This window comes from Cimex lectularius, unplaced genomic scaffold, assembly GCF_000648675.2.
Source record: "Cimex lectularius strain Harlan isolate CLEC.00 unplaced genomic scaffold, Clec_2.1 scaffold187, whole genome shotgun sequence".
Classification (NCBI taxonomy): Eukaryota; Metazoa; Arthropoda; class Insecta; order Hemiptera; family Cimicidae; genus Cimex; species Cimex lectularius.
Window position 1 is genome coordinate 798,099 of NW_019392726.1, and position 21,986 is coordinate 820,084.

The following is a 21,986-nucleotide window of genomic DNA, read 5'->3' on the forward strand; positions in this document are numbered from 1 at the left end:
CTGACAAATGTCAGAATATATTGTTTTAAAAAGGAAATCCCTTTTTTATTTTTACGACTGGACGCAAACCAATACTGACTCGGTTTCTGATTTTTTATCATAAAGAAAGATTCTGTTCTTAAAGTTCGTGCAATAAAAAAACCCATATCTGCAATGGACTAATTTTTTCTTTCAATTTATCATTAAATTTTTTAAACGGCCTCGCATAAAAAAATAAAAAATAAGCATAAAAATAATAATTTTACCCTTTTGGTCAAGATTAAAGGAAATATAAAAGGAATAAAAAAGGTGAAAATGAAGACAAAAATCCACTGCTGAACTTATTATTTTTTAATGGAAAAATATTATATTTAAAACGAATAGTTTCTGGAAAGGGGGAAATGACAAAAGTAAAAACGAAAGTTACCGCCTGCTGTGCAGAATTCTTCTATCTTGTAATTCTCTGGTCGTGTTAAGGACAACTGGGCGGACTATTGAATTGAAAACCCAAGCACAGTATTTTTTACAGAGCTTTCTTTTTTTTATATTAAAAAAATGACCAAAATCTTGAAAATGTAAGATCCTGCGATATAAGGACCACACGCCTCCTATCCTCACAACGCTTGGGCAAAATCTAATTCCGACATTGCTAAATTGTTTTCAGACCATCTTTCCACAATTTTCACCGCACACCATGACATAATTGATCATGACCATCAGCTTAGCATTGAACACGACTTGAATGTCCCCTTGCAACTCTCTCATCCTCCTAAAGCATTTACTCCATCAGACAAACGACACACTATTAAACAACTACCTTCACGAAAAGCTCCAGGTTATGATCTAATTAGAAAACAAATATTACAAAATTTGCCCCAAAGAGGCTTACTATACTTAAAATACCTATACAACGCTGTACTCAGGACCAAATATTTTCCATTGCAATGGAAGGATAATTAAAATGATTCATAAGACAGATAAACCTTCTGATCTTCCAAATTCCTATCGACCCATTAGTCTCCTTCCTATCCTTGCCGAAATACTAGAAAAACTACTTCTCCGACGATTATTGCCAATAATTGAAAATTCTAGTATTATTCCAGATTATCAGTTTCGGTTGCGCACATTTCACTCGACAATTCAACAATTACATCATGTTGCTGACAACATAGCCTCTTCCCTCGAACAAAAACAGCATTGCTTGGATGTCTTTCTTGATTTAGAACAGGCCTTCGATCGAGTCTGGCACTCGGGCTTGCTTCGGAAACTGAAGAACATCCTCCCTCATACGTACTATCTTATACTGAGATCTTATCGATCTTGTCGAGCCCGTCAGGGAACTGAATTCTCACCTTATATACGCAATAGGGCGGGTGTTTCTCAGGGAAGCATACTTGGCCCTTTTCTATTTTCCATATACACTGCAGATATTCCTACGCATGTTAACATTTAAACACACACACATTCGCTGATGATGCAGCGATTCTTACACGTAATTCGGACCCCTCAATTAATACGCAACACTTACAAAAACACCTGAATGAATTAACAGTATCGCTCACAAAGTGGAGAACAAAGATAAAACTAACGAAAAGCGCACAGTTAGATTTTACCATACGTAAAAATGTCTGTCCTGCTGTGAATATAAATGGAATTCCATTGCCTACCACTGACCTTGTGCGTTATCTTGGTCTTATCATGCATAAACGAATAACTTGGAATCCCCACACAAGACCGAAAAGGCAGCGAACAAACCGACGTTATAAATTATAAAAGTAGTCACTCGACTCACGATCAAAATTAGACATTGAACTTATCTGACGGATCGATTTTGTCGAGTCCGTCAGGGAACTGAATTCTCACCTTATATACGCATTAGGTCGGGTGTTTCTCAGGGAAGCATACTTGGCCTTTTTCTATTTTCCATATACACTACAGTTATTCCTACACATGTTAACATTTCGACACACACATTCGCTGATGATATAGCGATTCGTCACACACCTTAAAACAATAAAACAGAGGTAAAAACACATACTCTTCTTTTCGACTTGATGTTCTCCAATTGTCTTTGCGTGCACTCTCCGATGCTCTGGCTGCCCCAAAGTTCAATGCCGACCCTGACGTACGTGAAGCACATCGAAGTGATCGGCACGAAATAGGTAATGACCATAAAAAACACGTTGTATCTGAAACACACATCATACATCATAAGTAACGTAAAAATAAAATTGGTGAAATTTGAAATGAAATACCATCCCTTTCATCTGATACCACTTTTGTTACTGTTGATACCTTTACATAAATTAATTTGTTGATTAAAAGACATTAAATTAGACGTGTTAAATTCATAAAAAACATATTAGAAATAGTAATCTCAATAACGCTAGTAATTTAGTGATTTTTTAACAGTTATAATTACAGAAATTTCAAAATTTTGATAGTCCAAAGTTTGTAACCATTTGGCTTATTAAATTCTCTAGTTTTCGTGGTCGCTTGACCAATTAATATATCGTGACTTCGATCCACTCGGACACTAACTTCCCATCCCAACCCCACCTTTTGAATTTTGAAAAATGGCAAAAAGGAGGGAAAATTCAAAAGGTGGCGTTGAGATGGGAAGTTAGTGTCCGAATGGATCGGGTACACGATAGCTCAAGTGGTAGAGCAGCGGCGTAGCTAGTCGAAGGTCGTGGGTTCGAATCCCGCTCGTGACGCTGACTTTTTATCTCAAGTAAAAACCTTAATTAATTGAAACATTTGTTTTTATGTAAATACTTTGTTTTTTCACGGGGTAGCGACCATAATTTTCCTAACGAGAAATTCTCAGTCGTAGCCATGCTCGACTTGTGGTCATTTCCTCTGCAACCGTCATTGAAATAGAATGAGGATTTTTTTAAAATCACATTTATTGAGCACAATGAAAAATTGAAGTATCTCATTTTATCTTATATTTTCTTCCTTGAAAACATATCTTCCACCAAATTGGAAGTTTTTTTAAATTCTGACACTGTAAAAAGATGGTGGCGTCATCAGGCAATTATGCATGAACATGTGACGAACCTAATGACTTGATGGGTCTATACGATACTCCTGAAAGCACGACAATGCGTTTCTGTCAAGGCTAAACGTGTGCCAGTGCTCAATGTCACGGAGTTTTTAGGGGACTGTTTAATCCTGATTGGTTTCCTTGATCGTCAGAGATCAATCTAGCTCCCTTATATCCAGTGTACAGACTAGAGCAAATTATCGGACAAACAGAGGCAGACAACCCATCAGGAACGTCAATTTGCTCCATGACAATGCTCTCATATTGCGAAACAAACGCGTCAAAAATTCACTCAAAGTTCTGGCAGATTGTCAGAACAACCGTTATAGTTCTCGATCTGACATGCGTTTCACCCGTGTTCGGAATTTTGAAGCCTTCAGGTTTCGATAGGACAGCGTTTTGCTGATGACGAAGAGAAAGAGATGTTCGGGCAAAACTTTTTACAGTTTTTATTTTTTTTATTTTTTATTTATTTTTTAATTTTTTAAGAGGGTTCGCAACAGCAGAGGTTATATCAACCCTCGAGGTGCCGGTGTTTTTGAATGAAAAAAAAAACATTTGTAAGTATTCCGGGTTCGAATGCAGGGCCGCAGGATTCGAACCCGGGACCTTTACCTTACAGTGATGAACGCCGTGTCAACGACTAAAACCGTTGCGGCCACAGACGCCCCTACTACAGTGCGGAATTAAAAATCTCCCAATTTTGTGGGAGAAATTCGTCTTCAAAAAAGATAATTATTACAATTAATTATGGTTTTTAGTTGAGATGAAAAAAAGTTAATGGCACGAGCGGGATTCGAACTCACGATCTTCGGCTAGATACGCATACGGATTGAAATAGATACGGATTGAAAGATGGCAAACAGGAGGGAAAACTCAAAAGGTGGGGTTGAGATAGAAAGTTGATGTCCGAGTGGATCGAGGTCACGATAGCTCAAGTGGTAGAGCAGCGGCGTATCTAGCCGAAGTTCGTGGGTTCGAATCCCGGTCGTGCCATTAACTTTTTTTCATCTCAACTAAAAACCTTAATTAATTGTAATGTATTAATTGGTCAAGCGGACCACGAAATTAGTGAATTTAAAGATAATTATGTAGAAAAATGGCAAATTTTATCACTTAGATTTATTTATATGACTCTCGTTTTTCCAACATTTGCTCTAAACCAAAAAATGATTGATAAAAATCTTAATGTACAAGTTAACAGTTTCCTATTTTGGACTGTAATCAATAAATCAGTTCGTTTCGAAAATTCAGAAAATGGGACGAAAAATATCGATTCGATACGATAAGCAATTGTAGAGAAAAAAGTATCAAAAGTTCAAAAATACATTAAGCAATTGTAGAGAAAAAAGTATCAAAAGTTCAAAAATACATTTTTTCAGAAAAAACTCTTTTATGATTAAGTAATTAATTTACGACTTAAAAACCCTACACGACGACTCTTCTTTTAGTAAAGTTTAGACAGGAGTATTTTCATTTATCTTTTAAATATAAATTAAGAAAGTCATAAAGGCAGGGTGAGTTGCTAATTCATCAAAGCAAGATAAACCATGAAACTTGATTCGCAATTTTCAAATATTATTTGAAGCATTTTGAAAGTTTAGAAGCTCATGCCTTCTTTCAATTGAAGTTTTAATTTAAGGTAAAATAACGGCGTTTTCTTTATTTGGAACTCAATTTATAATTTTGTTTACTATTCATGGTATTGAGCAGCTTGTACCGTCAATTTTTTACATTCGATTTTCCTATATTTACTTTCAAGAAATAATATTGTTGACTTTTGAATTGGTTGAATTGATAATTTAAAAGATCAGTAACAATAAAATTCTGTACGTAATAACAGATTGACTTTTTACTGAAACCACCATTTAAGAGCATTCCATAAGAAGCNAATTTTTCAAATGTCGTCTAATCTATTTGATTTTCGGCGACAAATGAAATGGCCACGGAGAGTTTTAGTGAAGATATACTTCATTTTAACTTATTAAATTCACTAGTTTTCGTGGTCCGCTTGACCAATTAATATCTTTCAATTAATTAAGGTTTTTAGTTGAGCTAAAAACGTCAGTGTCACGAAAGGGATTCGAACCCACGATCTTCGGCTAGATACGCAGCTGCTCTACCATTTGAGCTATCGTGGCCTCGATCCACTCCGACACTAACTTCCTATATCAACCGCACCTTATGAGTTTTCCCTCCTTTTTGCCATTTTTCAACTTTTTTTCATCTCAACTAAAAATCTTAATTAATTGTAATGTATTAATTGGTCAAGCGGACCACAAAATTAGTGAATTTAATGATTAAAATGAAGTACACTTTACTAAAGCTCTCCGTGGCCATTTCATTTGTCGCCGAGAATTAAATAGATTACACGACATTTGAAAAATTACAAAAAAGGAGGGAAAATTCAAAGGTGGGGTTGAGATGGGAAGTTAGTGTCGGAGTGGATCGAGGCCACGATAGCTCAAGTGGTAGAGCAGCGGCGTATCAAGCCGAAGATCGCGGGTTCGAATCCTGCTCGAGACACTAACTTTTTTATCTCAACTAAAAACCTTAATTAATTGAAATATATTAATTGGTCAAGCGGACCACGAAAACTAGTGAATTTAATAAGTTTAAAAGAAGTATACCTTCACTAAAGCTCTCTGTGGTCATTTCATTTGTCGCCGAGAATCAAATAGATTACACGACATTTGAAAAATTACAAAAAAGGAGGGAAAATTCAAAGGTGGGGTTGAGACAGGAAGTTAGTGTCCGAGTGGATCCAAGTCACGATAGCTCAAGTGGTAGAGCAGCGACGTATCTAGCCGACGATCGTGGGTTCGAATCCCGCTCGTGACACTGAACTTTTTATCTCAACTAAAAACTTTAATTAATTGAAAGATATTAATTGGTCAAGCGGACCACAAAGACTAGAGAATTTATTAATCAAGATCTTATCATCAAATTGTTTTGTTTATTGTCATTATAAATCTCGCAGTAAATGGTATTGGTTTTGGCTCAAATTAACAACAGCCTATTAGCAATTGATCAAAGGTCCTAGGAAACATTGGCAAGTACTAAAGACAATGTTATAACTTGTACAACCGCATATCTCGTAGATAATAAACAAAATTTTAACTCGTTATTACTAGAGCACTGTTAGGCTAAACGATACGGCCTAGGTAAAGCGCTTTGAATTCAGGGTACACAGAGAGAAGATAAGCCTAAATGGCAGCTGTGACAGGGCTTTCAACAAACCCAAAGTCTAATCCTTTTAACAAATACGTAAAAGCAATTTCTCTCATATAGGAGAGCTTTACGTCCGACTAGGTGTTGATCGCGACAAAGGGCCAGATAACTTTCAAGTTTTTTTTCAATTTTGCTAATACCAGTAAATGAAATTCGAACAAAAAGATTTGTACTGAAACCCAGAATCCATTAACATATTTGATGTTGAACTAAAAAGTATTGATAATCTGACAAAACGACACAAAGATGGCGATACTCGAAACAAAATTATCGATTAGCTCAGGGGTCGAATAATGAAGCATCTACCCTGAAGAATTGAAACTAGGGTTTGTGCTCCCCAGTTACTGCAGCCTTCTGGCTTATTGTACCTTCTTAGTTTTCTCGTTCAGTGCAATCCACTCAATCCTTTTCCTCAGAAGTATTACGTCATTGACTGTTGCTGCTACAGTTTAATTCCCAAGGTTTTTTTTGCACGTTAGGTTGTGTCATTCCATATCTAAATGGGATCATAGTTATAATATGTTTATGTTATGTAGATGTTTTCTCAGTTGCCTGTGACCGGTTGAGAAGCCTATCACTCCTCTGAGACCGAAGGATAGAAACAAAAGTATCGTTACTGTGAATAATCAAAACAAAAGTATCAATATTATGAATAATCCAAGCAAAAATATCGAAACAAAGGATCGACATTCCGAAGGTTAGAAAAAGTATCGATCCTGTTGAGAATCGAAACAAAACATCGTTATTCCAAAGGATAGAAGAAAAAATACGGATACAACGAATTATTAAAACAAAAGTATCGATACTATGAATAATCGTAACACAAGTAACAATATTATGGGTANTAATACCAAAATCCTGCATTATTTTCCGGACAACCCAATATATCGATATTATATGATTCTTGGGTAAGATTTTCTTAAGTATCGAAACAAAGGTTCGATATTTCGAAGGATGGTAAAAACGTATCGATCCTATGGAGAATCGAAACAAAACCATCGTTATTCCAAAGGATAGAAAGAAAGATATACGACGAATATGGAGAATCGGAAAAAAGTATTGATGCTTTGAAGTAACACTAATCATTGAATAAATAATCGAAACAGTATCGATATTCTGAAGGAATAAAAATAAAATATTTTACTCTGAATGATTGTGACTTATGTATCAAGGATCGTAACAAAATTATCGATTCACTGAGATAAAAGTATCGATTCCCAAAACATCGAACAATTCCACGTATCAATTCTTGTAATACACAGACCAAAATGATTGCAATTTTGTGCTTTATTAGATGTACTCCCTATGATACTTCTTTTCGTTAGCTTGTGACATTTTTTCACCTCCTTATCACATTTTGTCTAAGTTACAATAGTTTCAATTCAAAGAGTTATATATATCGATAACTTTATTACTGACGAATAAACATATAGTAACAAAGTATAGTGAAAAACATCAGTAAAAGTTTTCTGACACGATGGCTAATTTTGAATCCTAACCTCATCCATTTATTGTAATTGACCTAACCTAACATCCTAATCCTACCAGTACACTCTCTTCGGTAATGCAAAATCGTTGCCGCGAAAATGGTCCTGGAAAAAAAATTGAAAACCCCCAAAACATCCATGTTAAAACAGTTTACAAAACGAACATTAATAAATAAAATTGTTTACATTGGCGTAAACAATATCTAAAAAAATGAAACACTATGTATGCACATTATAGCAATGTATAAAGGTTTCTGATGGCCGAGGCGTAAAATTCAATGCTACAAAAAAATCCATTATAGAGAGTAAAGAAAATTTATGTTTTTTTACAATTTAGCGGTTAAAAAATTATTTGAATTGCAATTATTCATTTGAAATTTGACAGCGGCCTGCTGAATCGTCAAACAGCCCTGATCCGTTTCATGAAGCGACGCCGAAGAACCGGCCGGCTTGGTAAACAACGAATGTTTATTCTTCCTTTCGCCCTGGGGGATCCGGTTTCCCAAATCCGGCGGAATACATTTCAGACTCTGCATTCTGGTAATTTCAAAATATTTGAAAAACGAAAAAAACCTCTCGCATCCGGGGTTTTTAACGCTTAGCGTTTTAATGGATCAGATCAACCTGCGGATGGGGGTTTATCCTGGTGGATAATTCAATCTACTCTTTATTTCCCGAACGGTTATTCCCGTGGGGCTTTTCATTATATCAACTATATGAATTGCGTTTACGCCATTATTAAATCATATAAGAGATTTATACTGCCCGGTTATTTTATTACTGCCTTGTTTAACCTCACATTAAACACGATTATTTGGTGTGTATATATTGTATATATCTTAAATTCTTTATTTAAACGCTAATTTATTTAGAAAATACTGACACCTTACAAATCAATTTCACGATTTAAAAACTATTATTTTATTTATTACTAGGAAGTGATGTGACAATGCGTCTCATCCTTGAAGATCTCCCTAGTGAAAAAAAACACATAGGCCAGACTACATGTAGATGGATTGGAGAAATATTCCAAACCAGAAAACCTGAAAAAAAACCATAGGAAGAGACGCTATACAGGTCAGCACAACCAAAGGATGACCGCAAGGAGGAGTACTATCACCTCTCCTATGGAGTCAACTGTTGACGAATGGTCGAAACTCTGGACCGTAAAGGGATAGAGTGTCAAGGCATGCGGATGATAGTCATGGCGTCAGGAGAAAATTCGAGGAAAACCTATATGAAATAATACAAGAAGAGCTAAAAATCACAGACGAATGGTGTAAAACTGATTGCTTAAGAATCAACCGAAATGAAACAACCATAGCCGGCTTTTACACGTAAATTGGATCACATGACGCAGATAACACTCAATAATACAGTGATAGAGATAAAAAAAAAGCCAAATATCTAGGCGTCACACTGGATAAAGTACAGAAATTTAAGAACTTATCGGCTCATCGCATGGAAACGACATTTTGATGGTGTGCAGAAGAAAGCGAGAAAAAACTGGGGATGGAGACTGGAATCCATGTTTTGGATGTACACCATGATGGTAAGACCAACTCATACATAACCTCGGCTCAGCAAATAACAAAACGAAGAGAACTCACAAAAATACAGACTTGCTTGCATCTGTATAACGGAGGTAGTTGGTATCGACCCGCAGTTGGTATAGAGAATGTATTGGGATTAATCCCCCTACACCACATGATAATGACGATAGCACAGAAAATTATTATTAGTATTATTAAAGAGAAACCTCCAGCAGGAATAAAACCAAATTGGAGAGATAGCAACAACATAATGAAAAACAAACCATATGTAATTGTTCGTTCTTCTCGCGTAGAAATGTGTGGTGATTAGTGACCGTTACACAAAAGACAAACACTTTGAACCCTGAAGATGATCTCAATGAAGATCGAAACGTTGGCACGATAAAGAAAATGTTTTTTTTTTAAACCTAAATCACACCAGACCGCATCTCACGATATCTGAATAATTATTGATTAATCACCACACAGTTCTATCCTCCATTTATGGTTTTTTTCACATAATTTATTTTGATTTTTCTTCGGTCATCGATTCTCTGTTTGTCCTTTTTTTACAAGTTCAAAATGTTACCTTCCATTGCATTTTGAATCGACTTTTTTTTCATAGTTTTTTTGTGTCATGGCTTCTTTTCCACATATGCCAACGTCGGAATCTATCATATTTAATATTTCCCCCTTTTATTCTAGACGTACATTTTAATTTTTTACTAATATTTTAGGCTCTAGTTTATGCTCTAGAATATCTATATTCTTCTCTGTATCCTATTTTTTTGCTATTTTCCTGAGTCATATGTCCAACTAATTTAGTACTTTTCCTACTAATATTATGCTTTATTTTCTTTCACTTGGTAGGTTTGATGATTTTTGATTCTGTTTTTTCAATTTTTGTCCGGAAGTACTCAAAAGATTTTTTTTCACTTTGCTTTAGTGTCACGATATAGTTCTTCTATTATTTTTATGTAATTAGATTGGACTTTTACGGTCTATTGAGGAGAACAAAAACCGATGTTAAATCGAGTAAAAAGCTAATTCATCGTATATTTGGCAAAAATAGACTGTTAAAGTTAAAAGCTAAGAATAATTTTAGGTTAGAAGAATATCATGAATCTTCGGGTTAACCAAAGGTGTTGGAAGGTAAAAAGGAATAGGTTTGAGATCGAAAAATCCTTGGAGATAGAGGTCAAGATAGAGATTAGTCGATTAGCCGCTATACTGCGTACAGATCAAGTCTCAACTTTCTTTTAAAGCATCATTTTTTTAAGAAACCTTTTTCAGCTGAACTTGCCTTCGATTTGGAAAAAAAACTCTTATACAAACCTCATCCTTTTCCACCTACAATCTATATTTTTAACGCTACATCGCGGTTTAACATTTAACATTTAACAATCGTTTTCAGTTTCTATCAGTCAATAATGAATATAAACGGACAACTCGCCTCCGTTGGAAACCCCGTGTTTGCATTATTTTCCACCGACATTTAGGAATCCCTTAATTTTCTGTCGAGAGTGGATAAAATTGGAAAATACTTGGCATTCTCCGACGAAGATTTAGGCATGGTGAAATGGGAAAATAGCTTTCTCCATTTCAGACAAGAGTATTAAAGTATTACTGTTAGATTCAAGGTTGTGTTTTCATTATTAAGGGAAATCGAACTTTATAATAAAAAACTTTAAGACGATGATTTTCTCTTACTGAAAAAAACCTCAACTGTACTTTACATACTTTTAGATAAGAAGCTTTTTCGTTTTTATTACAAAGTGTTACTGAAAAGTGAGAGGATTATCTTGGTGAATGCAATTTTATCAATTTATAGAAATATAAATATTTTTTTCATTTTAATGTAGCTTATGCCAATAATGTGCACCCTGATGCTTTCGTCTATTCTGCTGAAATTCGGTATAGAGAGAAATAACATTTAACATTCATTTATTGGCTCCGTATAGGGAGCGAATAGTAATGTTCAATATTAGAATTGTACTTGAGCTCGGAAACGTATGAGTATTACCGCAATATGATCAACTACATCATCAGGTTTTGGGCTGTTTGTCAATGAAACATTAAATATCATTTAGAAAAACAGAGGTGTTTTTTTAAACCAATTTTCAAAAGTTTTTGCCAATTTGCATACAATTGAATTAATTTGATCAATTCGTTTATGAGAATACCATTTGAAAATAAAAAAGTTATACGTTTTAACTTTTTCCAAAACTGAAAAAAGCGTAATTGTACTAATGTTTAAAAGTAGAGCTTATAATAAAAAAACTGTGCAATTTTTTTCTAGATTGTTTAATTTTTTTGAGAAAATCAGGGGGACACTAGTTCAGTTAAATCTGTATATCTAATCTTTTTATGAACCGATATTCACATTGCTTGCACCATCGTTTTTATAAAATTCAATTAACTTCATTAATCCGTTTATCAAAATGGTGCAATTTTTTCTAGGTTGCTTAATTTTTTGAGAAAACCAGGGGGACACTAGTTCAGTTAAATCTTTATATCTAACCTTTTTATGAACCGATGTTCACATGGTTGTCACCACTTGTTTAATATATGTTTTATAAAATCTAATTAACTTGATAAATCCGCAAATCAAAACGTAGGTCCTTACCAGAACAAAACAACAAAAAAATATTTCATTTTTTAACTTTTTTAAGAATTTGAAAATGAACCTAATGCTAAATTAGACCTAATGACAAAAAATCACTATTTTTTTTCTAGGTAAGTAGTTTTTGAGAAATCAAAATGGACCCTAAGTAAGTTGACAGTCCTTACATTTGTGTAATACTATAATAATTTTAATCTTATGTTGTTTTTCTAAATTTATTTACCATTCATTGTGAAAATTACCGTTTAGGTCTGTTTATCGCCACACAGTGAGAATTTGACCAAAAAGATCGGTAACGAACAATGCAGACCACACAAAGTAATCTCACAAATTAAAAATTTGTCATGACTATTTCCTCATGACGGGAGGTTTTTTTAAGTTTGAAATTACCTGGGTCAATTAAATTTCCCGTCGGGAGGAAAGATCATCAAGTACTTAATTGTGGAAATCCTATAGTCGATAAACTATTGTAACTTGAGTCCATGAAAATTATTCAACCTCGTATTATGTTCATGAAATTCTGCAATATTAATTACTCCCTGGATGTTCACATTTAACGGGGCATGTAATTCGTGAAAATTACTACCTGGGCAATTCAATGGTAAAGTTTTACCGACCACACTTTCCAGCCTCGGTCTAAAACCGGCCATTGATCGCTTCAGCGTGGCTGAATGTGAAAAGAAAACGTTTAAAATTTGAGGAAAAAACCCTTAACCGTCCCGAAAGGTGAATTGGGATGAATGGACAAAGGAGGAGAGCAATAAAAGGATTACGATGGCCATAACTGGGGGCGCGGTTCGAAGACCAAAGGCAATTTTTTTTCCACGGGGTTTGGGCTGATATTAAAAGCAAATATGTACTTGGTTTTCCCTTTCTTTTAAATCTTTTGATACGCAAAACACCAAGAATAATGTATTCTTACGTAAAGATATTTTTATTAAACAAAACTTCTTGCAGCTAGAGAAGTTTGTTTATATTTATTATTAAATTCGAGGTCCGCTTGATCAATTAATATATTTCGATTAATTAAGGTTTTTAGTTGAAATAAAAAAGTCAGTGCCATCAGCGGGATTCGAACGCACGGCCTTCGGGTACATACGCCGCTGCTCTACAACTTGAGCTATCGTGACTTCGAGCCACTCGGGCACTAACTTCCCATCTCAACCCCACCTTTTTGAATTTTCCCCCTTTTTGCGTATCAAGCCGAAGATCGTCGGTTCGAATCCCGCTCGTGCCATTAACTTTTTTTCATCTCAACTAAAAACCTTAATTAATTGTAGCTTATTTCATGATTGCCTTGACAAAGCTGTTCTTGGCCTACTGTTGTCATAGTCACAGATCACCTCAAATTGTGATGAGTAAGTTATTTATTGTTTTCTCATAATTATTGTGTCCTTCTAATAATTATAAAGTTGTAATTGCCTGTAGAGCTCTGATGATATCAATATAGGTTGGCGTAAGTTATTAGATTATAAAATCTGCTTCTCCTGATGGCCGCATCACTGATCTTCAACTTATTGATTTATTATTTGTGTACATATTATTATTAGAGACAAATATGTACATTCCCAAGGGTGCTTCTTAGGTTACTTTCAAATTAACGCACAGTGGATTTTGTCTTCTCTCTAACAAGAGTTACACGCAGTTCAGATAACGATTCCTATTTTTCTATTCTTATCTAACGTCCGGCCAAAAATACATAAAGTTCTATGAAAACTCAGGACAAAAATTAAATAAACCAGATCCAATCACCCTAAATACATTTATCCTTCAGTCTAAATGGTAAACACTATACGTTGTCACTGTACATTGAAGGAAGGGCATAGAATACGAGAAACTACTTGACAATAATCTAATCCTTAAGATAATTTTCCAAAGATCAATTAAACAGTTCTAATTAAAAATCAAAATAATCCTTCGTGCATTTTAAACCACAATCCACAATTTACTTCACATTATTGTATTTGATCGAAAATTTAAATTTGTAGATGGGTCGTACTTGATAATACTGGTTTGACTATCAACACTGATTTAGTTCTGTCGCACCCGTTTCGGCCATGGTTCTTAGGGATGTAAGCAAGGTCAGGCACAGAAACCAACTACTGAAGGTAGACTTGGATTCGAACCCACGACCGGGGATTTTGAGCTGAGAATCTTTAACGCTAACCCCTCGGCTATAATGGTCCCCACTGTAATGTTTTTAAACAACCCAATTCCAGGTTTGTCACGTATTTTAACCAGTAAATTTTACAAAAATTTATCATTACAACAGCTTTATTACCCTATTATCCTATCACTGAAAATGAACGTCAATGAAAGCGGTTTTGACCGACTGAACTCCTTGGAAATTTACCCCGATGCGAGAGAGTATGTTCACTGTTAGTGTAATTATGTTAGACTGGTGATGAGTTTGACTGGTTGCGGCAGTCTTAGTTTTAAACTTAATAATAAATCCGAGCCGAAGATCTTGGGTTCGAATCCCGCTCGTGACACTGACTTTTTTAGCTCAACTAAAAACCTTAATTAATTGAAAGATATTAATTGGTCATGTGGACCACGAAAACTAGTGAATTTAATAAGTTAAAATGAAGTATATCTTCACTAACACTCTCCGTGGCCATTTCATTTGTCGCCGAGAATCAAATAGATTAGACGACATTTGAAAAATGGCAAAAAGGAGGGAAAATTCAAATGGTGGGGTTTAGATGGGAAGTTAGTGTCCGAGTGGATCGAGGTCACGATAGCTCAAGTGGTAGAGCAGCGGCGTATCTAGCCGAAGGTCGTGGGTTCGAATCCCGTGCGTGCCATTAACTTTTTTTCATCTCAACTAAAAACTTAATTAATTGTAATGTATTAAGTGGTCAAGCGGACCACGAAATTAGTGAATTTCATGAAATAAGCTTTGATGGTGTGGATGTTGTTGACAGGGAGAAAATGTTAGGCATAAGATTAATAGAAGAAATTATAAATATTAAATCAGTAAATAATTCACTAACTTTAAGAAGTAGTATTAATAATCTTAGCGCCATCTACAGTAGCGTAAGTGCCTTCTGGCAGTGATGTGTCATTTCTGTCTGTAGCAATAATTGGGTACCTTCTATTTGGTTAATTTTATAAAATAGATACAGTCGCGTTTTTGACGTTTCAACGAGCTTTAAGGAGAACGTTTAAATAGAAGTTTGTTATTATCTATATAAATAACTTTTAAGATATATCTTTCAGTTAATTAAGGTTTTTAGTTGAGATAAAAAAGTCAGTGTCACGAGAGGGATTCGAACCCACAACTTGATACGCAAAAAGGAGGGAAAATTCAAGAAGGTGGGGTTGAGATGGGAAGTTAGTGCCCGAGTGGATCGAAGTCACGATAGCTCAAGTGGTAGAGCAGCGGCGTATCTAGCCGAAGGTCGTGCGTTCGAATCTCGCTCGTGCCATTGACTTTTTTATCTCAACTAAAAACCTTAATTAATTGAAAGATATTAATTGATCAAGCGGACCACGAAAACCAGTGAATTTACCAATAGCTTTCATTTCCAAATTTCATTCTGTTTTACGATATTCAAATATTTTAATGATATTTACATTTGAATTTGATATAAAAAAGCGAATTGATCGCTACCTTGACACCTAAACTCTGAAACCTGTCGAGTAAAGTTTAGTTAGATTGATTGCCACCCAAACAACTCCGCCAAATTCTACTATATCGACTAAGAACAGGCCTGCGAACGTGGAAGTCTCATCTTAAATATTTCACAAAAGCGACTGATTTAACTGTTGACGAGTTGAGTTTTCTGTGATTATTAGTTATCTGAAATTGAGGAAAAAATATGTGTAATTTTAAAATAAATGAAATACGTTTTACAACAGTGTCTTGTAGAATTCCAGGGCTTATTTAAACAATTAAAATGAAAAGACAGTGAGAAGAAAACTTTAAAAAAATCGTACTTTGCTTATTTATTTATAATAAAATGTGGATATTTGAAAAAGATGGATATGTGGGTTATGTTATATGATCCTGAGGATCGAATTCCGATCCTGCGATTTGTGTGGCTTGACGAAATATGTCGCTTTTGTTGTCACGCCGTTCGAGAGCGTTTTTGCGGTTTGCCAAAGCGTGGTATTTTTCTTCCAGAAGACCATGCGCCCTATTAAGAGCTGAATCGAGTTGAGAATTTATCGACAAGCCATCACGGATCAACAGAATGTGAATCAGGGCTTCTCAATTCCACAAAACACACGAAATATTTGTTGCCTAGGCGGGATAAAGTTTTCTAGATAAAACCGGCATACTTTCGGACTTTGGATCGTGGAAATCTATATCGTATTAATTACAAGCGAATCATTTGATTAAACAGAAATATATTGTTTTTCTTTTTAAACTTTACAAACGGCCTGATCTAATTTTGCATTCTTGGCTCATGTCTCATTTCGTAAATTTTGAAACCAGCTATAGTCACGTCGGGTTAAAATTGCATCTACTTGACTTCACATATTTTAAACATTACAAAATATCTTGAAATTCATCTAACATCGCAACCTACAAGGAAAGAGCATCAATGGGATAATCAATTTTAATGATTTTTTAAAGATTCTAGGTCGAAACCTATTAACGCGGGTTTGAATGGTCTTGGCAATGGGTCTTAAAAGACGAGAAATTTAGAAATAGAGAAAAAGATGAAAAAATATGCAAGATAGTATCAAATGAGATTAAATACCTATATAAAAAGTTAGAAAAAAGAACGATTTTAGTGATATTTTTTAGTAATTAGGATTCATATTAAAATCCCCTTACAGCTTAAACACATAAACTTTTCAATTTTTTTGGCATTCAAAAATTAACTGTTTTTGGGGTGATTCCGCCGGGGTCAATTTTTTTCTCGACAATGTATAAAAACAATTGCAGGATTGTATAAATTGAGATTAAATACTTATATAAAAAGTTAGAAAAAAAGAACGATTTTAATGATATTTTTTAGTAATTAGGATTCATATTAAAATCCACTTAAAGCTTAAAAACATAAAATTTTCAATTTTTTGGCATTTAAAAATTAAATATTTTTGGGATGGTTCCGCCGGGGTCAATTTTTTTCTCGACAATGTCCAAAAAAATTACGGGATTGTATAAAATGAGATTAAATACCTTTATAAAAAGTTTGAAAAAAAGAACGATTTTAGTGATATTTAGTTTTGAAAAAAGTAATAGGATTCATATTAAGATCCCCTTAAAGCTTAAATACAAAAAANTCCCCTTATAGCTTAAAAATATAAAATTTTCAATTTTTTGGCGTTCAAAAATTAAATATTTTGGGATGGTTCCGCCGGTGTCAATTTTTTTCTCAACAATGTCTACAAAAAAATTGCAGGATTGTATAAAATGAAATTAAATACCTATATAAAACGTTAGAAAAAAGAATGATTTCTGTTAAATTTAGTTTTGAAAAAAGTAATTAGGATTCATATTAAGATCTCCTTAATGCTTAAATAAAATTGCCCTCTCCAAATCAACCACAAGAATGCATGTTTTATCAATTAAGGGTGCAAAAATGGGTTTAAAATTTGTTAAAATACAAACATTTTTTGGTCTACTTTACTCAAAGTGTTTTTTTCTTTTTTTAAGATTGATTTTCTTCAATACATTGTTTACTCAACCTATAATTCCAGCGAATGTAAGATAATTTTTTAATAATAATTTTAAGATTAATAGATAATATTAAGCAAAACCTGGTCTTCTACAAACAGCAAGTTAATTTTGGCTAGGGGTCGCTTGGTGGTAACAGGTATTACATAACTTTCTCTCTAGCTGGGAGATTCGATTCTAGAGCTTATTTTATGCCACATTTGCCATAGGAAAATTTTGATAGGATCGACCATTTCTGAGCTATGCCCAATTGTTTTTGCAAGCAAAAAATGTTTTCAGTTGTTATGTCCGAGTTATAGTATTATCTTCCAGTAGGTTTTCTTAATTTTTAATTAAACGTAGCTTTTTGGTTTGGCCAGAAATGAACGTACTTTTCTTAAGGTAAAATCCATTTTTGTCCTACTTACATATATTCTTGATAACTCTCGGTCGTCGAGCCGTCGGGCCATTCTGCATAGCATATCACTCTCGTGTCACCGTTGGGGAAATCCTGGACGAGGGTTGTGTAGAATATTAGAATCGGCACTGCAAACGCGGATCCCAGGACCCAGATGCTACCGGCTATGCACAGGGTCATCCTTCTTCCCATCCTAGGTCTCAGAGGATGCATGATTGCCATGTACCTAGAACATTTAAACAAATTCATGGTTAACTCGTCTAGCAGAAAACTGATAAATCAATTCTAAAAAAATTATAACACCTGTTGTTTCTTAAGTAGCCAAAATACCCTCGTAAAAAATAAATAAATATTCTCTTATTATAACTTACTTATATTTAAAAAAGGAAAATACTTTCTTTAAAAAACATAAACAAGTAAAAAAAATCTTTATGGACCTTAAATCGTGCTGAAAACGACAAACACCAAATTTTTGTTTACTCTACCGGAAGCAGGGGTTACAAAAGTAATGGCTTAAACAAAGCCTTAAGTTTAAGACTGTCTTAAGTTTGAGAAGTTATACTTGATTTTCTCCTTATTTTTCTAACTTACAATGACTTATCATCTAGTAATTTTTTATATAAAGTAAGTGCAAAACATTCAGCTTTTTAACGGTTGTAATAGCGTTGATATTGAACAAAATCCAGAGTAGTCATACATTTTTAGGTGTAACACACCAAACATTAAATAAAAAATTGTCTTTCTCACGGACAATCATCTCAAATATTTATTGAGAAATCGTGAGATGCGGTCTGGTGTGAAAAAAAGAAGATGATGATCTCAATAAAGATCGAAACGTTGGCACTATAAAGAAAATGTTTTTCTGAAACCTACGTCACACCAGACCGCATGTCACAATTTCTGAATAATTATCGACTAATGGTGACTAATCACCTCGCGTTTCGACCTTTATTGAGATCATCTTCAGGGCCTGGGATTTACAAACATTGTTTAAATTTAACTAATACATGAAGGATGTGGAAAAAAGAAGAAGATGATCTCAATAAAGTTCGAAACGTTGGCACGATAAAGAAAATGTTTTTCTGAAACCTACGTCACACCAGACCGCATGTCACAATTTCTGAATAATTATCGACTAATGGTGACTAATCACTTCGCGTTTCGACTTTTATTGAGATCAATAATTTACTGATACATAATTACCTTAACCACATGAGCAACAAAAGAAAAGAAAAGAAATTATAAATATCTGAACATATTTTTCTGGTCTCGTTCGGCACATTAGCAGCGCCATCATAGAAGCTGATACACCCTGTATAAGTCGTGGGACTTTCCTGGGACTAGTCCACCTATTTAATTTCGAAACGATTAACTTTAGTAAAAAATGGTCTTATCCAAACCCCAAGTTAATTTTGGCCGGGAATCGTGCGGTGGTAACAGATTTCACATACCTTTCTCGTCTAGCTGGTAAATGACACACAGAGCTTTAATTATAAATCTATTAGATTTCGTGATCCGATTGAACAAATAAATTTTTTCAATTAATTAATCTTTATGTAAGGTATTGATTGAGATAAAAATTATAATTATTTCATATTGTTTATTCATATTTTTTAACAATGTTGTCTTTTTAACTTTTACATTATAAATTCGCTAGTTGTCGTGGTCCTCTTGACCAATTAATATATTACAATTAATTAAGGTTTTTTAGTTGAGATAAAAAAGTCAATGGCACGAGCGGGATTCGAACCCACGACCTTCGGCTAGAGACGCCGCTACTCTACCACTTGAGCTATCGTGACCGCGATCCACTCGGACACTAACTTCCCATCTCAACCCCACCTTTTGAATTTTCCCTCCTTTTAGCCATTTTTCAAACGTCCTGTATTCTATTTGATTCTCGGCGAAAAATGAAATGGCCACAGAGAGCTTTAGTGAAGTTATACTTCATTTAAACTTTTAAATTCAAGAGTTTTAGTGGACCTCTTGACCAATTAATATCATTCAAGTCAGTGTCACGAGCGGGTGTCCGAGTGGATCGAAGTCACGGTAGCTCATGTGGTAGAGTATCGGCGTATCTAGCCGTAGGTCGTGCGTTCGAATCCCGCTGATGACACTGATTTTTTAATCTCAACTAAAAACCTTAAATAATTGAACTTTTACATTATTTTATAGTTCCAAAAATTTTTTTGAATGTTTAATTTCACTATATTTAATAATCAATAAAACCTTTATTTCAATAATTGATTTTATATTTTAAATAACTAATTAGACCTAACTACAGGCAGAAAGCACATTAGTTTAGTTCAAAAATAATCTTAGTAAAACTTACTACTTAAAAAATGAAATTTATGCCCTTATTGACTCACTACTCATTGACCACCATTATCGTTCGAGCAAACAAACCGATTTAAATTACTGGGAGCAGAAATAATATATGCAAGAAATTTGTCACAACCCAAAAGGGGTGGTTTTTTACGGGTGGTAAAGGTAGATTTTTAAAGTTTGGTATTTTCCCTTAAATCTCGGACAAACGAAAGATAATGTTGATAAATTATAACAGTTTTTATTGTCAACAACCTTAATTGCGGTACTTAATAGGTAAGTAACAAAAATTAACCTCTTGTGATTGTGCGATATTTGTTGTTATTAATATAACGACAATATACAATTAATTAAGGTTTTTAGTTGAGATAAAAAAAGTCAATGGCACGAGCGGGATTCGAACCCACGATCTTCGGCTTGATACGCCGGTGCTCTAACCACTTGAGCTATCGTGACCTCGATCCACTCGGACACCAACTTCCCATCTCAACCGCACCTTTTGAATTTTCCCTCCTTTTTGCCATTTTTCCAATGTCGTATAATCGGATTGGATTCTCGGCGATAAATGAAATGGCCACGGAGAGCTTTAGTGAAGTATACTTCATTTAAATTCATTAAATTCACTAATTTCGTGGTCCGCTTGACCAATTAATATATTACAATTAATTAAGGTTTTTAGTTGAGATAAGAAAAGTCAATGGCACGAGCGGGATTCGAACCCACGATCTTCGGCATGATACGCCGCTGCTCTACCACTTGAGCTATCGTGACCTAGATTAAAAAGGAGGGAAAATTCAAAAGGTGCGGTTGAGATGGGAAGTTGTTGTCCGAGTGGATCGAGGGCACAATAGCTCAAGTGGTAGAGCAGCGGCGTATCTAGCCGAAGATCGTAGGTTCGAATCCCGCTCGTGCCATTGTTTTTTTTATCTCAACTAAAAACCTTAATTCAAGCGGACCACAAAATTAGTGAATTTAAGGAATTGGGATAAAAATAAAGTTTAAAATAAATAACAAAATACACCCGGTGTCCGTTTTTTACTGTCTTTGAGTGCATTTGGAAATGTGTACTCAATTACAACCCGCCATTTGCATGAAAAACACATGTGATTTTCTGTGAGAATATTTGTACGGAAATTTGAGTTTTACTTCTTAACAGCGAGATTTTAACAAGTTTTTGCTGAAAAGACAATTTAGAACTTTGTATGCGTTTTGGTAGATTTTTTTGTAAAAATTATAATAAAAGTACTAATAATTAACAAGTTTATTGTTATATGAAGCATTCGTTTCGTCTTGTTTCTGATCATATGATTGCGTCTAAGCGACCTCTGATTTTTGGCTGTACAGACAACTATTGTGGGGTTTTGAGAGTTTGTTCTTTCCTTTTCTCCCTTTCATTAAGAATGCCGATCGCTGAATGCAGCTATTTACATTCTCCAAGAAATTCAAACAAGACTCGATATATTTTATACAGCCACTAATCCTGGTTTGTAGTTAGGCGTATTGTACAAGGTGTTGAATGCGAGGCCAACGTCGACGTCGTACAAGCAGTGCTCTTGCAGTCTTTTAAGCCAAATCTTCTGAGAGGAAGCCGCCTCCCTCAAAACCGTCTCGTAGTCGTTTTTGATATCTACTGACGTCAGAGGTTTTCTTTTCCCGAGTTCGATTTTGACGCCGTGCCTGATGTCATGTGAGATGCGAGGATAACGGGTCAACGTGTTCTTCGACGTC

The 21,986-nt window shown here is 34.6% G+C and overlaps 1 protein-coding gene and 1 non-coding gene across 3 annotated transcripts in view; both read right to left on the reverse strand.

The window, feature by feature from the left end:
• Positions 1-21,986, reverse strand: part of LOC106669439 (tachykinin-like peptides receptor 99D) — a 134,159-nt gene that overhangs the window by 27,077 nt on the left and 85,096 nt on the right. For both annotated transcript variants that reach the window (XM_024226730.1, XM_024226731.1), the window contains exons 2-3: positions 17,944-18,159; positions 2,018-2,168 (exon numbers count right to left, since the gene is read on the reverse strand). In XM_024226730.1, coding sequence (XP_024082498.1) covers positions 2,018-2,168; positions 17,944-18,159 — 367 coding nt within the window. The remainder of the gene's footprint in view (positions 1-2,017; positions 2,169-17,943; positions 18,160-21,986) is intronic.
• On the reverse strand, positions 19,663-19,735 carry Trnae-cuc. The gene has a single exon. It is a non-coding gene; the product is annotated as a tRNA-Glu (tRNA).